This window comes from Poecile atricapillus, chromosome 2 (genome assembly GCF_030490865.1).
Source record: "Poecile atricapillus isolate bPoeAtr1 chromosome 2, bPoeAtr1.hap1, whole genome shotgun sequence".
In the NCBI taxonomy this organism is placed as follows: domain Eukaryota; kingdom Metazoa; phylum Chordata; class Aves; order Passeriformes; family Paridae; genus Poecile; species Poecile atricapillus.
The window spans coordinates 41,659,532-41,677,421 of NC_081250.1; the positions used below are offsets into that span (position 1 = coordinate 41,659,532).

General features: G+C 37.4%; 1 protein-coding gene across 1 annotated transcript in view; it reads right to left on the reverse strand.

Annotated features, from left to right (window-relative positions):
- Positions 1-17,890, reverse strand: part of OSBPL10 (oxysterol binding protein like 10) — a 112,479-nt gene that overhangs the window by 34,909 nt on the left and 59,680 nt on the right. The window contains exons 5-6 of the mRNA XM_058830692.1: positions 14,071-14,281; positions 5,459-5,613 (exon numbers count right to left, since the gene is read on the reverse strand). Of these exons, the coding sequence (XP_058686675.1) occupies positions 5,459-5,613; positions 14,071-14,281 (366 nt within the window). The remainder of the gene's footprint in view (positions 1-5,458; positions 5,614-14,070; positions 14,282-17,890) is intronic.

Genomic DNA, 17,890 nt, shown 5'->3' on the forward strand with positions numbered 1-17,890 from the left:
AGTTGATTACCTCAGATTTCATTTTTTAGATGGTCTTCATAGTCATTGGATTAACTGGTACCATCTTTGCCTAGAGATTAATTTAGCTAAATCATTACAGGCCATTCACTGTGCTCTTCGGCCTGAAAAGTACTTAATCATGCAGAGGACAAAAGGCAGAGCAAATTGAGAAACCCTGTTATGTCTGTAATAAACAGCGAAAAGGGACTGTCTGCAATACTGCAAACATTACTTTCCCATCCTGATCTGTTGTTCTTCCATTACTGCATTTGTGGCTAGCACTGTATGTTCATGGCTAAGCTCATCTCCCAACTTCAATTATACACATTTCTGTCAAGTACAAAAAGGAATTAGGAAACACTAGAAACAAATTATAGTAGGAAACAATCCACAGACCTGGGCACATCTGCTGAGACACAGATAAATAAAGGTAATATTGAATTAGAAATCATTTCTTTTATACAGCTGAGTGTCTAAAATTGCATGAGCATTTTTAAAATGATTTTTTAGCATCTCTAATACATTCTGTAATAGCTCTAAAGTCATACTAGGATATATACTTACACACAGATAAAAAACAAATTACAGCTTGAAAGAAACTATTACCTGAAGAAACGGAAAAAAAAAATACATAAACTTATAAAATGAAACAATTCAGTACCTCCTCTAAATAGAACAGTTCCTTGTTACAGTTGAAAAAAATCAAGGTTCAGATCATCTAGGGGACAAAAATATCTTTAATAACCTGGACTTGACTGCCCTTGCAATCACTATCACAATTAAAACCTGGTTTAGCAGTTAGATAATCAGAGCTAAAGGCTCAATCCTACAGAGCTCAAACTTCAATCCTATTAAAAAGACACTTGGATTTGGAGCATGCGTACAGCTGCTCATGCTCACAGGCAAGGGGAAGCTGGGGACAGGAAAGCAGAGACTGCACAAATACCAGATCCACAGGATGAGAAGAATGAACTGGCATGGCATTTTAAGGCATAAAAATCACATGAGGAGGGCTATATTGCAGATCTAGTTACAGAATAATTTTTTTAATAATTCTTAACTAAACTATTAGATCCAAAGAAAATTATTTCTTCCCTTTCAGACTCCCACAAAAACAGCCTGTTACCTGTTTGTATTTGGCTGTCAGGGGAAGCATTTGGCCTACAGTCGCTCTTTGCCAGCTCAGAGGGGAAATTCTGACACCCAAAATGACAATTAGTTGAGCTGGAATAGTAGTTCACCCATTAAAGTAATTCACACCTTTATTCTACTTTGGCACCGAGTTTATTGCAACTGAATCTACTATAAGATTCAAGCTAATTAATTTCAGTATTTGTTTAAAAGAATTTCAGAATTATTAAACCTTAAATGGAGAAAGAAGGTCCCCTTTATAGCAGACTGGACAGAGACCAAGTTCACATCACAGGTCTGAGGAGTGAACCTCTGGCATATTTCACACCAGATTTGCTCTGCTCTTCTTTAAGGAAAAACCCTAAAATTTACCTTGAAATTATAATACAGCTTATGCCAGAAAGTCCAAAGTGGTTCACTAGGGGGTGCACAGGAGCATTTTATATCAACTATCATTAGATCGAGAATAGTTTTGTGCAGGTCAGCCTTTATCCCCTCCATCTGATGTTTCAGGTGGACAGACAAAAAAAAAACAAAAACAAAACAAAAAAAAAACCCAAAATAAAAACCTACTTAAAATTTAGAGACTCACAAAACATTAAAAAAAATATGGAAAAATAGGAGAAAAAACTGCTTAACTGCTTTATCTGGTAATTCACTTTCAGAGGTTATTTCTTCTAGTAAAGATAATAGACTTTAACTTCATGCTGTCCTATATAACAACTCTAAAAGAATTATAGGTGAGGAACACACAAGGAAATAATCTCTGTCACAAAATCTTGTCTTCTCTGAACTAGTTTAAGCAGTATCTCAAATGATATCCCTGCATTTGGAAGCAGGAAATGCCCTAAATAAACCAAAACAAGTAAACACCAACATATTATCTAAAGAGGATAATCTTTAGCTTCTACCTTATTTCACCAGAGAAGAAAGGCTGCATTCCTGAAACCCTGACAGTACAACAGACCAAAAAGAAGAGTTTTACTTGAGTTACCTGTGGTGTCAAAACTCAGATCCAGAACTTTCTACATCCCTCAAGAATGCTTAACTATTCAAAGAGGATTGCATTAGATGAACCTTGTTATTCCAGAGAATTGTAAAGATGCACACACTTCTTCATAAATACGTAAAAACCCGTCACTTGTTTGTTAATGATGCTACCTGATGCACAGTTGCAAAGTGTCTGAATGTTGTGCTGAGAATTAGCACAGCTATCACTGAACACACTTGGTCATGCTGCCAGGAAACTGCTGCCACTGGCAGACAGGCAGCTGTATGGGAAAGATTCCTCAGCAGTCACCCACAACCCCCTGTGCCCCAACAGAACATCTCTGTTCTCCTCTTAAAATCATTGCTGATCCACATTCCTAAAATTAGCTTTTCCTTATAAATAACACTCCATAAATAAACAGTTGAGTCTGCTGCTCCTCAAGGTTAGCCACTTAATGGCATTTTCTATTTCAGACTAGAGTTCAATTCACAATTTGTTTGGTTGGTACATGGACTATATTACACAGTTAGCCAAAAAGCTCTCCCCCATTCCTTTGGGGTACAGCTTCTGACTAAGAGATAGAGGTTATACCACAAAATCACAGATTTTTTTAAAATAAAAATCTAGACCAGTCAAAGAAAAGATTGGAATTCATTCTGATAGCACTGTTACACGAACTAGCACTCCCATCTCATAACTTCTGTAAAAGCAAGGCTTATTTCTTCTGGCAGGTATATTTAGAAAGTTGAGTCCCATTAATACCCCAGCAGCTTCTTCAAGAAACCAAGGTTATCTAGTGCCTATTTGAATTTTCTTAAAAAGAGTATCATTAAGAGAAATAAGCTTCATTGGAATGACACTTGTGGATTCCTCTTTTCTTCTAAAATAAGCTATCAGATAAATAAAAAATAAAAAATCAGGACAGCCAGTGTCAACGAAATGTCAACTAATGATAGCTAGAAGCATTTTCTCATTCTCTGCTAATGTCACCAATGTTACTAACAGCAAAATATCTGGACTACAAACAAGTTATGATCTGCATTTGCTTTTACATATTATTATACATGGTAAGTAATTAGCACAGTCAGTGCTTTTATATCTTTGAAAATAAAGTGCCTACTCAGTGCCAGATCTAGGCTCTTGCCTTGCACACACAAGGCCACAATATATTTAAAAGTATTATTACATCCTGCACACAGGACTGTTAAATTGTGACAAATCAAGCATCTTTGATAAATTTGAGCATGTCAGACATCATCTCCTGGGTGACTACCTGGCTCAGACAGCATTCTTACCAGGGTAACTGTTAAGTTTCTCAGGAAAAAGTTCATCAGAATGATCAAAACTGAAAAGTGTATCAGCTACATTTAAAAAACACTGCAAACTCAGAGCCAGCAGTATCAATATCAGCATCACACTCACAGACTCTGTGTTGTCTGGGGGAAGATGCAGGTTTGTGAAGAACTTCTGGGAATGAATCCTGGTTTAAGCCACGTCCTTGGGGCAAAACCAAATTTCTGCTCATTAAACTGTACTACGACATAACAAAAAATTGCATGCCTGATTCCAGCTGCTTCTTGTTGCTCCACCAATCCACAAACTTCCACTTAATACTTCTATCGAAAACACTGTCTTAAACTGACCTTTTTGTAGCTTAAAAATCTTACCCTCTTTCTGCCCCCACCTCTTTTTGTTCATTTTTAATGGCTAATGCCTCAGGGCCTCCAAACGCAGGCTGCTGACTTCAGGAAGACTGCTCACAAAGCTCTGAGGAATCTGTACTAGAAACAGTGCTACACTTCCTTGTTCTATTCACCCCTTCAAGGGCACTCCCTTCTCAATAAATCATGAGTTTACTATGATTTATTTGCCTTCACCAAGTAAATGCCACAAGCAAAGCAGTAACCAAAGCCACACACACAACTCAGTGTCTCTCATCAGCACATGAACAGGAAGGGATTGGACTAATAAAAATATATTGGCATTTAAAACATGTCATAAATGGCTCAACTCGACTGCAAAATGATACCTTAATATGAGTAAAATCAGCTGCTGCTCTTTATGTTCTTGCTGTAAAGTTCATGTTTCCCCATCCCATTTGGCTTTAGTGGATGATCAAGAATAAAAAAGAATACCAACAAAACTAAAAAAACCTAAAGAAACAGATTTCAGTGGTTCAGCAAGTAGTAACTCCCTAAACAATAATCTCAAATAGCACCTTGTCTTAAAACACACTGTAGAAAGTACACTTGGATTATACAAAAAAAGAAATTACACAACTTCCTAATAAAAAGTAATTACAGGTAATTTAAACATTTTAGTAAATGGACACTAGGAGTAACAATTCAAAATTACTTTCCAAGGACAGAGGACCAAAGGAACATGTTTAAAAAAAAATGGTTTATCTGTGAATTTTTTTGAACTATATTCAATTCAACATACTACAAAAGAACTGGGAAAACAGCTTTATTGATGTCTCCAGCCATTACAGATTTTGTTAAAGGCCATGTAAGTTAATTTACACCATTCCAATTGCCCAGAGCATTCACTAGTTTCTTCAGCTCTTTTGAAAACTGTTCCAGTTCTGCAGGTCTCACGTGCTCCAGGTGCCCTATAATCTCTAGGGTCTCAGAGTGAAGTGTTTTCCTTGTGGGCAGGTCTGGTTACTGAAGCAGACAGCAGAAGCTGGAGATGTTTTGTCATGATGAGAGATTTTCAGTGTGTGAGATGTCTGATACGCAGCTGTGAGTCTCCTCAAAGAGTGGATGCTTCAGAACTGCCCTTTACCAAGTAAATGCCACAAAAGCACAAATCAGCTGGTTGATGCAGGATGATGTGAACAAGTTCTTCCCATAATGACTTAACAGGAAAAGGGATCAGGAAATAACATCATTTTTCAACTCAAAGAACGCTCAGCTGTACTCAAGAGATGCCCAAGAACAAACAGCAACATAGAAGAACAAGTAGCAAGCAAGCAGTATCTCCTGTCTACCTCAAACCACTATGAAAAATAAATAAAACACATTTACTTGAATCAGAGGATAGAAATGTGTACTGACAATCTTTTGACTGCTTTTAAGATTAGGAAAGAAACTGTACACTTGCCAAAGTTTGCTGACCCAAGTAGCTCAGAGAAGTAAAAGCACAGAACAGTATCATCAACTTATGCTTCAAGTTTCTGGAGTGCACTTTTGCATGAAACTTAGCATATTCACAAGTAACTTCAAACAAAGAGTACACTATAAAGGCAAAATACAATAATTTATCAATGAAAACATCCACCATCACACACGGTCTGTGTCTCACCAACGCCCTACAGAGACCAAGCACGCTTACCTCAGTGTTTGGCTGCAGTGTCTGTGCATCCTGAGCTGCAGATGGTACTATTGCCCATGTAATGTTGGCACTAGCAGATGATAAAGAGCTGAGGGCACCATTCTTCAGCTGCTCTGTGGAATATGACTTGGGCCCAGGCCATCCCAGGATACCTTCTGAAGCAGAAAAACAGGTATCAATTTACAAGAGAAAGATTACAGATTTCCTCCATTCACCTCACCATTCTGCTGATCTAAATGAGTTGTATCTCCTCTCTGTTTCCATGTGCAGCTTTACTTTAGCAAAAAATGATCTTGTACTTTCTGAACTAGATTATGCAGTATCTCAAATGATACCCCTGCCTTTGGAAGCAAGAAACACCCTAAATAACCAAAGTAAGCACCTTACAGGCCAACTTATCTATGATTTTTTTTAAGTCAGTGAATGTTAGTCCTACCACGAGACTGTATAATCCTTATGTATAATCTGGCATACCTTGGAAATTAAGCAAGAATTCTCTACCCATTATTTTCATGGTTATGGTTATAGTAGTTTCCAAGCTATCCAAGTAAACCCTCCATTTCCTCTGCCTGGAATTAAAGCTTTAAGCCTAGCAGCTGCATTTTATTTCTGTCTGCACTGTTAAAAGTATTTTTCTAGATAAGCACTAAAATGCTTTACTGGTACCAAGACCAGTTTAAAAGAGATCTCGTTAGAAAGATACCTATTAAATATGAATCAAACAGAACTTGGCATCAGAAAAAAACATTATTTCTGGGGGCACTTGATTTCCTGGATGGGTCTGTATTTAAGGATTCCATGACAGAAAGGATGATCAGCTAAGGCAAATGCACAGTTCTTCCTCCCCAGCTGCTCTTAAACATAGTCTCAACAGTCAAATCAGCAGCCCTCAGCACAGGACTTAAAATTTCAGTTGTTAATTACATGCTGCTATAAAATGTAGAGATATGGATAAGAGAATCACAGTTCTTCAGTCATTACCATAATTTATATATGAATATACAATTAGTGCCACAGGGAGGACCTCCTCTCATCAATAACAAATTTTTAAGACGACGCAGAGCAACACAAAGAACGTGCAATTTCTCCTCTCTGTATCACCAGGGTTACCAGAGATTGCCTCCTGAGTGAAGTAAATGGTCAGATCTGGAGAGGTCATGCTGCATAGCGTTACATTAACATTTCCATTATTAAAAAATGGGCCACAAATCCCATTGACACAAACTGACAAAACAGTTACAGAGCATTCCTCTCATCGAAAATGGCACCAAGTTATGAAGACACGGCAGAAGTTCAGATCTACTTTGCTTAGGGTGCTTTTTCGGCGCCATCTTTTGCTGAAGAAAACATAAGGAAAGCAAAAGCAAATACTTAAGAATAAAATTATTTTCAAAGATCTGAGTAAATAGCAGGGGGGAAAAAAATACAGCTTTTTTTTCCTTTTTAAAATGTGTATTTCATACAATTACACAAAATTCTCCTTGCCAAAGGAAGAACATTTCTGTGGCTCTGCTGTCAAATTTCTCACTCTTCAGTATTTTGCAATAACAGATCTCAATCTATTTTTCTGTTTCTCTCCATTTAAAAAAAACTGAATAATGGATTACTGCTGCTATTTTCCTATTACAGAGGCACTAAAAAAAAAATTGAACTGACTTCTCTTTATGCTAATCTTTAAAAATATGTCATCCCATCATTTCCTTGGGCTATCCATTTTCTCTCTGCACAATCTATTTGGGCTTCACTGTAAACAGTTATTTTTGATTATTTTTTAATCTCGTTTATGTAAATAAGCACAATAAAAAGCTCCTGCTGAAGAAGAACCTAACTTCAGGGGAAATTTTTAAGGGTGAACATTTACTTCAACATCACAAACATATTTTTAAAAACACTATACTAGTTATTCTCTTCAGTGCAAACACATTGTAAAAAGACCTTTGTATTTCTCTGCACATTTTAGAGTCTCTAAGAGACATAGAAACTGTTAGAACTAGGCAAGCGTGTTTTCTCTCCTGTACCAAGGGCAATGCTACCCTCACAAAACAACAAATCTTGTCATTCTAATCAAATTTTAAACAGATCTTAGAAACACATTATGACCTAACCAACACCAACAGGATGCCAAGAGTTAAGATCCAAATTATATCAAAGCACATTCATTTTCTAAACACTTCTGCATATGAGAAAAATTGATTTGTTAAACTGCGCATCTGGAATGTGACTACTTTGCAGAAGAGAAAAATGCAGGGAAAGACACGAAGCCACACACCACAAAAATCTAAACAAATAATGAGTATCTCTCTGAACAAGTTGAAAAAAATTCCCACTTAGTTTCAAAGTGCCATCAGGGAACCGGTTATGATCTTCAATCTACAAGTATCATTCTGAGATGTCAGCATTCTCACACCATCCCAAGGGACTTGCCATATATCTAATACAGCAGCTCACGTTTCAGGCAAAAGCAATCTCTGATGAGAGAACTCATCAGAAATTATCTTAAAATCAACTAAGACTAGAATACATTATCTGTGTAGAAAGTGAAAGGCTGTAACAATATGGCTCCTACTTTACTCATATTATCAGTTTCCCAAAAATTTTCAGGACAGTTTTTCAGGCTTTTTTTTTTCAGTTTTTCAGCACAACCAAAATGTTCTTATTTGCACTAGTACAAAATACTCTTATCACAAAATAGTACAGGTATCGCTGTTGTCTGTGGCATATCTAATCCAGCTGTTTTACTGGAATTTACTTTCCACAGACTGAGCTGACATATGTATGTCATTTGATTCACTCTAAGGAGTTGCCATCTTTGCCGTGAAAATTTCTATCACTAGTTCATTCCCTATTCTTATACAGACTTTTAAAAAATTTACATATATATATAAATTAAACGCAATATGAAAAAGTTGACCTTCTGAGTTGGATAAGAATAGGAAGAAACTTCTGTCATTGGTTTGGGGTTTTTTTAAGCCAGGTTTTTTTCTCTGTTCTCAGTCATAGCCAAAGACAGCTGACAGAAAGGTAAATTTTAATCTATTTTGATACATTTCAGGACTCTAAAGAGATTCTCCAGAAAGGCATTCACAAATTATATAAAAGTATTGACAACTGCATAACTACTTTACTACTTGCTTTAAGACTACGCAAAGCACTACACTAATTCAAACAAAACATCTATTTCTGCAGTCAACTATGCAAAAATTAGAAACTATGTACCAAATACACAACTAGTAAAATAAGCCAGATCTCTTCTACCTGCACAGCGTTAGTTCTGTAGTTCTAGAGTGAAAAGCCAAGTCTGACTGAACTGAAAGTTCAGGGCATATGTATATACAAAACAAGAGTACTTATAGAACGTACCCAAAAGTTAGCTTCTTTCCCTCTTCCCCTCAACACCAGCTTCCACTGTGATGAACACGCAGCAGACAAGTACACCAAGGCACATGAGAACACTTGTACCTAAGCAAGGTACAGCATCCAGACACAACCTATTTGTCCTTTCCATATAGCAATGCTACAGCTCAAAAACATCTATTTTAGAGTCCACAATAGGTTGTATCCCACAAAAATGCCCTCAGGAGAAACATCTTTCCCTTCTACAGGTGCACAGTGCAGGAGTGGGGGGAGTTCTCTCCAAAGAGAAGGTTTACAGGAGATTTTTCAGTTAAGCAATGTTGATAATTTCCTTTTGTTGGTTTCAATTTTCTGGGTACTTGATATATCTTCAAACTCACTTTTGCATGATAATTAATGCATGAAATATGCTTAATACCTATCGCAATTCCATAACAAAAGCCTTTCTAATTTTAAGTCCTCTTGTCTTGCCTAGGAGACTACCAAAAAAAAAAAAAAACAACCAACAAAACAACTTACTTTTTTTCCCTGGCACAATCGTAAACTAACATCTGTTGATAACACTTTGATGACGTATTTTAAATGTACTATAACAAATATCCCCTAACAGTGCAGTGGTAGGCCTTGAGGAGAAACCAATATTAGATCTGGATTCCTTCCCCTGCCAGGGATGGATGCGAGAGTTTGTTTAATCCCTACAGCACACTGAACCAGCAACAGCAAATGGCAGCTGCATCTCTGCTTTTCACATGAGATTGTATTTGCTAATGTTGTGTGGGGAATAGAAAACAATGTTATCTTCCAGTGAAAGAAGAACATGTAAGGAATAATGTATTAGCCTTTAGATAAAACAGCAAATTGTTCTGGTTATTCTTGACAGAAGCAAAAGTGGTGATGGTGCAATTAAGGGAGAACTGACTGACCAAGCCAACTTTATTATAGTATACCAGTAACAAAGAGTATGTACTCCCCTGTCTTCTCTCCTCACTCTTCCCTGCCCGTTTTTCTCTCTTGTCATCTCAGCTGCAAGAGAATGCATAGCTGTCATTTGTCAACAAATTGAAAGCATCTAGATTTTTGTCTTTCCTGTCCATTTATTTTCTCCAAAAAAGGAGGCAATAGAGAATAAAAAGCTCAAGTATACCCCATCCTCAACTCAGAATCATCTCCAATCCATTTGTTTCCATGGGAGCCAAAATCAGCAGCACTTGCATACTAAAGCGAACTTCAAAAAATCCATAGTAAGGATGAGTTTGGTTTTTGTTTCTAAAAATCTTAAGGAAAACGAAATGTTCTACAGTTTGGAAAAGCGGGCAAAGGAGAGACAGAAAAATATAGGAGGGAACTCCTATTGGGAAGATGCTTTATTCAGTAAAGTAATGGCTAACCTGAAATGCAGATTAAAAGAATGGATTGTGATCTGTACAGGCTGCTACTACAAGAGAGGATTCTGTCTGCCAAAATACTAAAATGAAAAAAAAAAAACCCAGACCTAAAACACAACATACGCAGAGCTACATTAAAACAAACATACAAGTTTGCTCTGTTCCCAGTCTGGGAGGGAAGAATGTTAACAGTTGCAGTCAACAGGCTCTGGAGATACTCTTCTGCCAAAAGCTGTATACAGAGCTGGAAAAAAATAACACTAGAACTTCTGAAGTTAGAAATGAAGACAAAAGTTTCTTCTCCACATTTTTATTTCCAAAGGTGTCCACTCCTCGTCTGCATGCTAGATCAACTCAAGCTTGTCAGAAGGTACTTTAGATGTACCTTCTGACACCCAAGTGGTGACATTCCCAGCCAAAAAGAAAGGCCTTGACATTTTCCTCCATACTACCAAAAAAAAAAAAAAACCAAAACAAAATTCCCAGTCCAAAGAAGCTTGTAGAGATGCAATCCCTCATCCTGTACTCACACTATATGTAACCAACACTTTTAGCTAGTAATACTCTTCTCCAGCATATTTTCAATGAAAAAAAAAATTACAAAAATTTAGCCAGTGATCAATGCACATACCTTTAATAATGACAGCTAGAAATTACTTTTGACATTATTTGACATTATTTTTACTCAAAAGTAGAAACACAGGATTTTTGCTTCACTGACTGTTCTTGTTGATGTACTTCCACAAAGACCCTTCCATGAAGCTTCAGAGTGGAAATAAAAAATTTATTGACTAGCCCTCAAGACAAGATTGAAGACTTAATTTTAATCTTCATGTCTGCTTGTAGGCTTGAGGTCTAAGACTGACAATTCGTGAGAAACATGAAATGGAAAAATCACATCATCCTTAAACTATTCCATTAGAAAGGATGCCATAAAAATATTTTAAGTCATGACCCACATAATTGTAGATTCTGGACAAGATTCCACTAAAGTCAATGCCAAGCTGCTTTCTTTCTATTCTAATTACTGGAAAACAAAGCAACAAAAATTTTTACATCAAAATAAAGAAGACACCTTTTTTTTTTTCTGTTTAAAACAACAAATGTCAGTAAATCTGTTTAAAATAGCTACTAATTAATTATAAACTTGATGAGAGCTTTCCATAAGTACTAGATCAGAAACTCACAGCCACCTTTAAGTCCTTGCTTTAGAGGCAGTAAAGACTGCAAGGCCTCCAGCGCCCAGGGAAGTCGGCAAAACTTACACAATCGGGTGAAGGCTCCAAAGACAGAAGGAAAGGTATAGAGAAAGCAGTTTAAGTAGATATATATCTACTTCTAAGGCAGTTCTCTCTCTTTATGGCATAACTGTGAGAGCTTTGGATGCTGAAGGAAAGCAAACTCAAGTCACCCAAGCTAAGCAATTGAGTATTTCTCACACTCAGCACAAGAAGATACTTGCCTGGCTGGACTGGATTGCTTTCACAAACTGTAGGCTAGAAGCCAGAAAATAAATTATCACATTCCTATCTTGTGTTGATCTATGCATTCTGCCCCACAATGCCTACTAGCACATGTACACCACACAAGAGGTAATATGACAGCACTGGGATGGAAGCATTCAGCAATAAATTGCACAGGGCCATGACATCTCACAAGAAAGGTGTTTGAGAATCCCTATCACAGGAGCACATGCTTTCTAAACTAACAAGAGTAATTTTCACCTGACAGTGACAGTAAAGGTCATATTCTGTTGTATCTGCTGGGTATAAAATTAAAAGAATTCACCTGGAGGACACAATCAAAAAGAACTAGATCATCTCTCGGAATTAGAGTTTGCTAGGGGATTACTTAAAGGCTTTAGTCTGAATAGGTATGAGCTTACGCAGCTTTGATGACTCTGAAACTCTACCGACTCAGCAGAAACGTTAAGTCTATCAAAGTATGCCTGGCAAAGATTAAGTGTGTAAGAAAATCAGTAATCAAGACTTGTAGGCCAGGTTCTTTCAGGCAACTGTGTTGCATAATAAGGCCTAGGGAAAAAAATCATTTCAGTCAGGGAGAAGAGACTAAATATTTCAGCAGCTTTTAGTTCCCTTCTTAGTTCTTTTTTTTTTTTTTTTTTACTTCCATACCAAAGAATAAGCCCACGCACACACTGAATAATTAACTGCTTGCATTCAAGTTGTCACAGTTACACCAAAGATGGTGGTGTGAACCAGTGCTACAGAATTTGGATTCCTGAAAGGATTCACATGCAAGTTTACAGTCTTAGGAAGAACAAACAAAAACACTTATTAGATTTTATAGTTCACTATTTCATAGTCATGGCTTCCCTTTTTTTTTTTTTTTAAAAAAAAAGGGGGGGGGGGATTCCCTTTAAGCAATTACTAATGTTTTGCTTGCTTTTTTCTCTTCTTGACCAAAGATCCTCAAAAACCATTATCAAGTCAAAACAAAGACACTGATTTAACAGAAGATTACGTGGACACAAATTCAAGGACAAGTATACCTCAAGTCATCCATCTCTTGACAGTTCACTTAGAACACATCAAGATGAAAAACAACCTTCAGGGACCTTGAAACTAGAAAGTAACTTTGAAGGATGCTTTTCATCTCTGTTTCAAACCATTTTTTCTGAAATAAAGTTATATCAAATAATTTAATTCAATGCGCTTTATCATTACTACTTAGATAAGTAAAGGGAGGGGTTTCATTTTGTACAAGAAAGTGGCAATTTTTTTTAAATCAAGTTCCTCTATGAAACCAAGCAGAATCTGGATATGGGAAAGTCAGCACATACCATAGGACAGATGTCAAAAGGTTTAAAATTGTTTTGTCCAAGAACTACTTTCACATCATTTCCTGCTTCTCAAGTAACCCTCTCAACATTTCTACTCTCCTCACTATGGGAATGTTTCAGAGGCTGTCCCACTGTGCCATCTCTCAGCAGCCTGAGGACATATCCTGACCCATAGTGAACCTACTGCAAGTGAGGGCAGCTTGGGGAGGACTGTTGTGAAAGCACCCAAAGAAAACACAAAAAGACACTTCTTATCCAGAACTCTGCTGCTGCTGTTTCTCTTACACCAACACTTGCTGTTGTTCTTAAGACTTGGCAGTGCAGTCTATGCATGAGAAAACACTAACCACTCTTCCAGAAAGCTCAGGGTCCATCTTCCAATATTATGGACAGATACAAAATTGGGTGAACTGACAAAACCAAGGCACATGGGGACTGAGAGGCTCATGCCTGCAGACCTCTGTGGAGTATCACACTGGCATTTTGGGCTCATAAAATTTGCCACTGATTTTTTTTGGTTTTTTTTTTTAGAAGCATGGAGAACTCTTTCTAGACTCAAAGAAAACCACAGACCCAAATAATCCACCTCAACAGCATCCTTCCATGCAGAAAACTGGATAAAAATTACTTTCACCATAGCACTGCATAGCATTATTTTTATCGAACAAATCTGTATTGAGATTGAAATCTATTTAAAAAAAAAAGGAGGGGGAGCAAACCAAAACCAGCAAGCTAGTTCTGCACTGTCATTAACTATGTATATATACACAATACCTCAAAAATGTAGGTTTATATGTACCTCTTCTGCATGTGCCATTTTTTGGTATTGCTGTCTTCAGGACTGGATTTTTCTGAGAAGAGTCAGGACCACCTCTTATCCTCCTCTCTTCTGATTTCAATACATTTTACACCCTTTTTTTAGGCAAAGAACTACAGTGCTTGAGGCTGCAGAAGCTCACAAGCTGTTCATCCCAACTTGCCTCTCTGAGAATGGTTAATTTTGCCTGCTTTGTATCATAATAAAATACCCCAAGGCATATGAAACAATACCCAAAGGAGCTTGTGCTCACCTGAGGACAGTGTCCTGTTATGCTGTTGGCCCACTTGATGCATGCTTTGCTGTAGTAGACTCAGGCATTCTCCAAGGCAGCTCAGGGTGGCAGCAGAGGTAGCTTTTAAAAGTAGCAAGTCCTGATCCAAGGCAGTAAGGGGTCCAGAATTTGGGAGAGCTTCAATGGCTTGTACAAGATTCTTCTGTTGTCCTTCAGCTTGGCTCATGATCTGTAAAGGTCAAAAAACATCTGCTGTCATAGGAAACATCACCAGGTAGCTGTTAAATTCTTATGGATTGAAATAGTGACTAAATGTGAAGAACTACCACAAATGGATGTTAATGTTCTGATCCAAACATACCATATACTCACCTACAAAAACGAAGGGCTTGAGACTACCAAAGGCCTGTAAAAATGTCAAGACTATGTTAGAGAAAACAGTCTCTTAAAATAGTAGGTTCACAGTAGGTTTATTAGTGACTCATACTTTCTGAAAGTCTTTGTAAGGAAAAGTATGAAAATTCTACTTCCTTCTCCATTATTAATTTAGGCTTAGATTTTCTTGCCTTTGTACGTGATCTGAGACGCCCAAAGAAGTTACACTGTCCCTCCTCCTTTCCTACATAAAGTATCTCATCACAGTTTAAGAACAGGCATTATTCCCTTCTCAAACTTCATTGAGGACATGTTTTCACAAAATGCAGTAATTTTTAAGTTTATACAGACATTAGCATAGGAAGCAACTTAGAGTACTTATTTCATATTCAATATGAATACCAGCTGTCAGGCAGAAAGTTAACCTCTTTCTAGATTTGGACCATCCAGATGAATACAAAAGGAGTGCTTGTATAGCAGGTAAAAACAGTATTTAAGCAGGCTGTTCTTTAAGCAAATTGGTAAGCTTTGAAAATCCTAAAGCCAAAATAAAAAGGAGATGTTCAAAATTTCTCTCTCTGTTTTTACAGCCCATAGGAAATCATCTATGTACACAACAAGCCTCTCACACTTACCTTGCAAAAAACTTAGTGCAAAAACTTACAGGTCTACCACTTGAGGTTTCCAGAGCTTTCAGAAAAATCTATCTGAAGACATCATAATAAACAAATATTCAAGCTCCATTTGTCCACACTACCATACTATAAAAATGCATTATGAACTTCATGATTTTTTTATTATCATTATTATATTTTCAAGTACTGTGTGCTTCCTGCAGCCATCCTATGCTACTGTAAATTGACTGATTAAAAAATATATGTTGAGTGAACTGAAAAGCTAAAATGGAAACTGAGCTCAGATATGCAAATAGCCACTGTTGCAAAAAAAGACTAGAATTACACAAGAAACTGTTGTTGCAGTTCATAAATTTAGCCAAATGCCTTGCTGAAGGTTAACATGACATTTTAATAATCAACACTTAAAACAGAGGCCAAAAACTTCAGTAAAAGCTACAGAAAATTCCCTTTGGCAGAAAATAAGACCTGTCAGAAGGTGACACAGCTCCAATATGCAGCTTTAGGGACCCACAGAATCAATCCCAGGCAATGCTCTACTTCCAGAAGTCACACAGCATGAACCTCAGCTCCACAGATGGACAAGGCTTCAAAGATAAAACAAAAATACCACGGACACACACCTATGCTAGTATTCCTCCTTCATGGTAAGAGCACAAGGAGGCAAACAGAGGGAACAGCCAGGAGAAAAAAGATGACCGTCTTCCTGGAAGACTAAACAGTATAATTGTATGGGAAACTGCTTCTCTCCTTTTCCCATTCTGCATAAGAGTGTGAAATTGAAAACCTGACTTTCTCATACTTCAAAGTGACAGAAATGTTCTATTTTAATTTCCAAGTGACTAGTTTTCCTACTTTTTTTTCTTTTTTATCTAAGATTTTCTTCCATAAAAAATAAAAATAAAACCAAAAGCAAAACTTTGAAAACTTCAAACATTTCCACTTTCCCCTCTCCCTTGATAAAGCACTATATTCTTCTGCAGGTAAGACAGGAGCATAAGATAAATTTGTCAGGGAGTTTAGAAAACGTTTGGAAAATTAACTGACCGTTTGCAGCTATCACCCAGCCTAAAACTTTACAGGCTTTTGTCAGCTGTATTCTTCTTAGATGAGGACAAACTTCAATAAAATCAATTATTTATTCTACCTTTATCCAAAACTAGGTGTTGGTCCAAGTCTTACTGTTTTCTAGATGCCCTAAGATAGCTTTAAAGCAGCCTTTTGATTCACCTTTTCCCTGCTACCTAGTTTCATGCTACAGCTGTGATACCAGCAGCTGGTCTACCGAACTGACACAGCAGAAGACATCTGGAACTGCAACATCTGTATAGGTTTTAAAGTATTAGAACTTGCTGAACATTTACTGCTCAAGCACTGATCAAAACCACACTGTTTAAGGTGCTGAATATCCAGAACAAAGATTAAGAACCCCCTCTATTCTAAAGTGACAGATCAACTCTGTGGCAAAAAGGATAAGTAAATTACACATATTATTGAAATAACGGAACTTTTTTTACATTTGCCAATTTTTTTTAAAGACTTTGACAAAAGGTTTCAGAAGAGCTGAAGTGTAGTTGTTCTACAGAGAGTAAATCAAGGAGAAGCTACGACAAAAACACCAAACCATACCAGATGAAACTCATTAAACACATTAACCCTTAACAGGAGAGCCACTAAGTCGTGCAGCTATAGCATCATCCTCTGTCTTACTGGTGGGTCTGTTTTTTGCTTTCTCCCAGGAGAGGAGAGGCAAAATGCTTGATTTACTAGCACTCTAAGCTTGTTTCAAAACCAGAATGAAAAGCTTTGACTTTGAGAAAGGGAAGTTTTTAACTCTTCCAAAGTGAAATAACTTGCCTAATTTTGAATGACTTTGCTCTTACTTGGGGTTATTTTAGCACCTTACAATTCTCCATCCTTCCCATTTGCAAATACAGACAGCTCAAAGTAGTGGCTCTCTACTTGTAACAACAACAAAGGCAATTTGCCCCTGCCTCCTCATCAAATACTAATCCATTTCTCTTTCCACTCTTGCTTTGGATTTGACACCTCCTCTTCACCTATATATTCTTCTCATACTATCACAAAACAACTGCACATTCTCAGAAATGCACTGAAATTTCAAGAATACAACTTTATGATAGATGTACAGTAAAAAAACTGAAAGAACCATCAGAAGGACTACATGTATTAAAAGGAATTATATGTGTGCAAATATTAGGCATTATTAGGTTTGCATACTCTTAATTGCAAAATGTTCAGTAAGAGGAAGACTCATCCTATGAAGACACCAGCTCAACTGCATGCTTCTTTCTCCATCTTCTGCCTGATGCAGGTGAACAAGCAGATGACCTGTGTTCCCTATTAACAGCTGCTCCAGAAGCATGAAGGAGATTCAGACCTTTTAGCCTGTCAGAAACTCTTGTCTGTGTTCTTGTAGTGGATTGACTTTGGCTGGTTACCCAGTGCCCACCACTTCCCCTCCTTGGCTGAACAACAGAAAGTTTGGGGGTCAGGATAAGGACAGGGAGATCACCCAATTGCCATCACAGGTAAAACAGACTCTACTCACAGAAATCAGTGTAATTAGTACCAATCAGAGGAAGGTAACAAGAAAATAAAACCAAATCTTACTTTCCTCCCACCCCTTCCTTTTCCCAGGCTTAACTTCATTCCCAGTTTCACTACCTCCATCCCCAGAGCAGCAGAGGGGGAGTTACAGCCTGTTCATGACACATTGTCACTCCATCCTCCTTGCTCTCTTCCCCTGGTCTAGCATGGGAAACAGAACTGTACGAACTGCTCCAGCACAGGTCTTTCACAGGGTC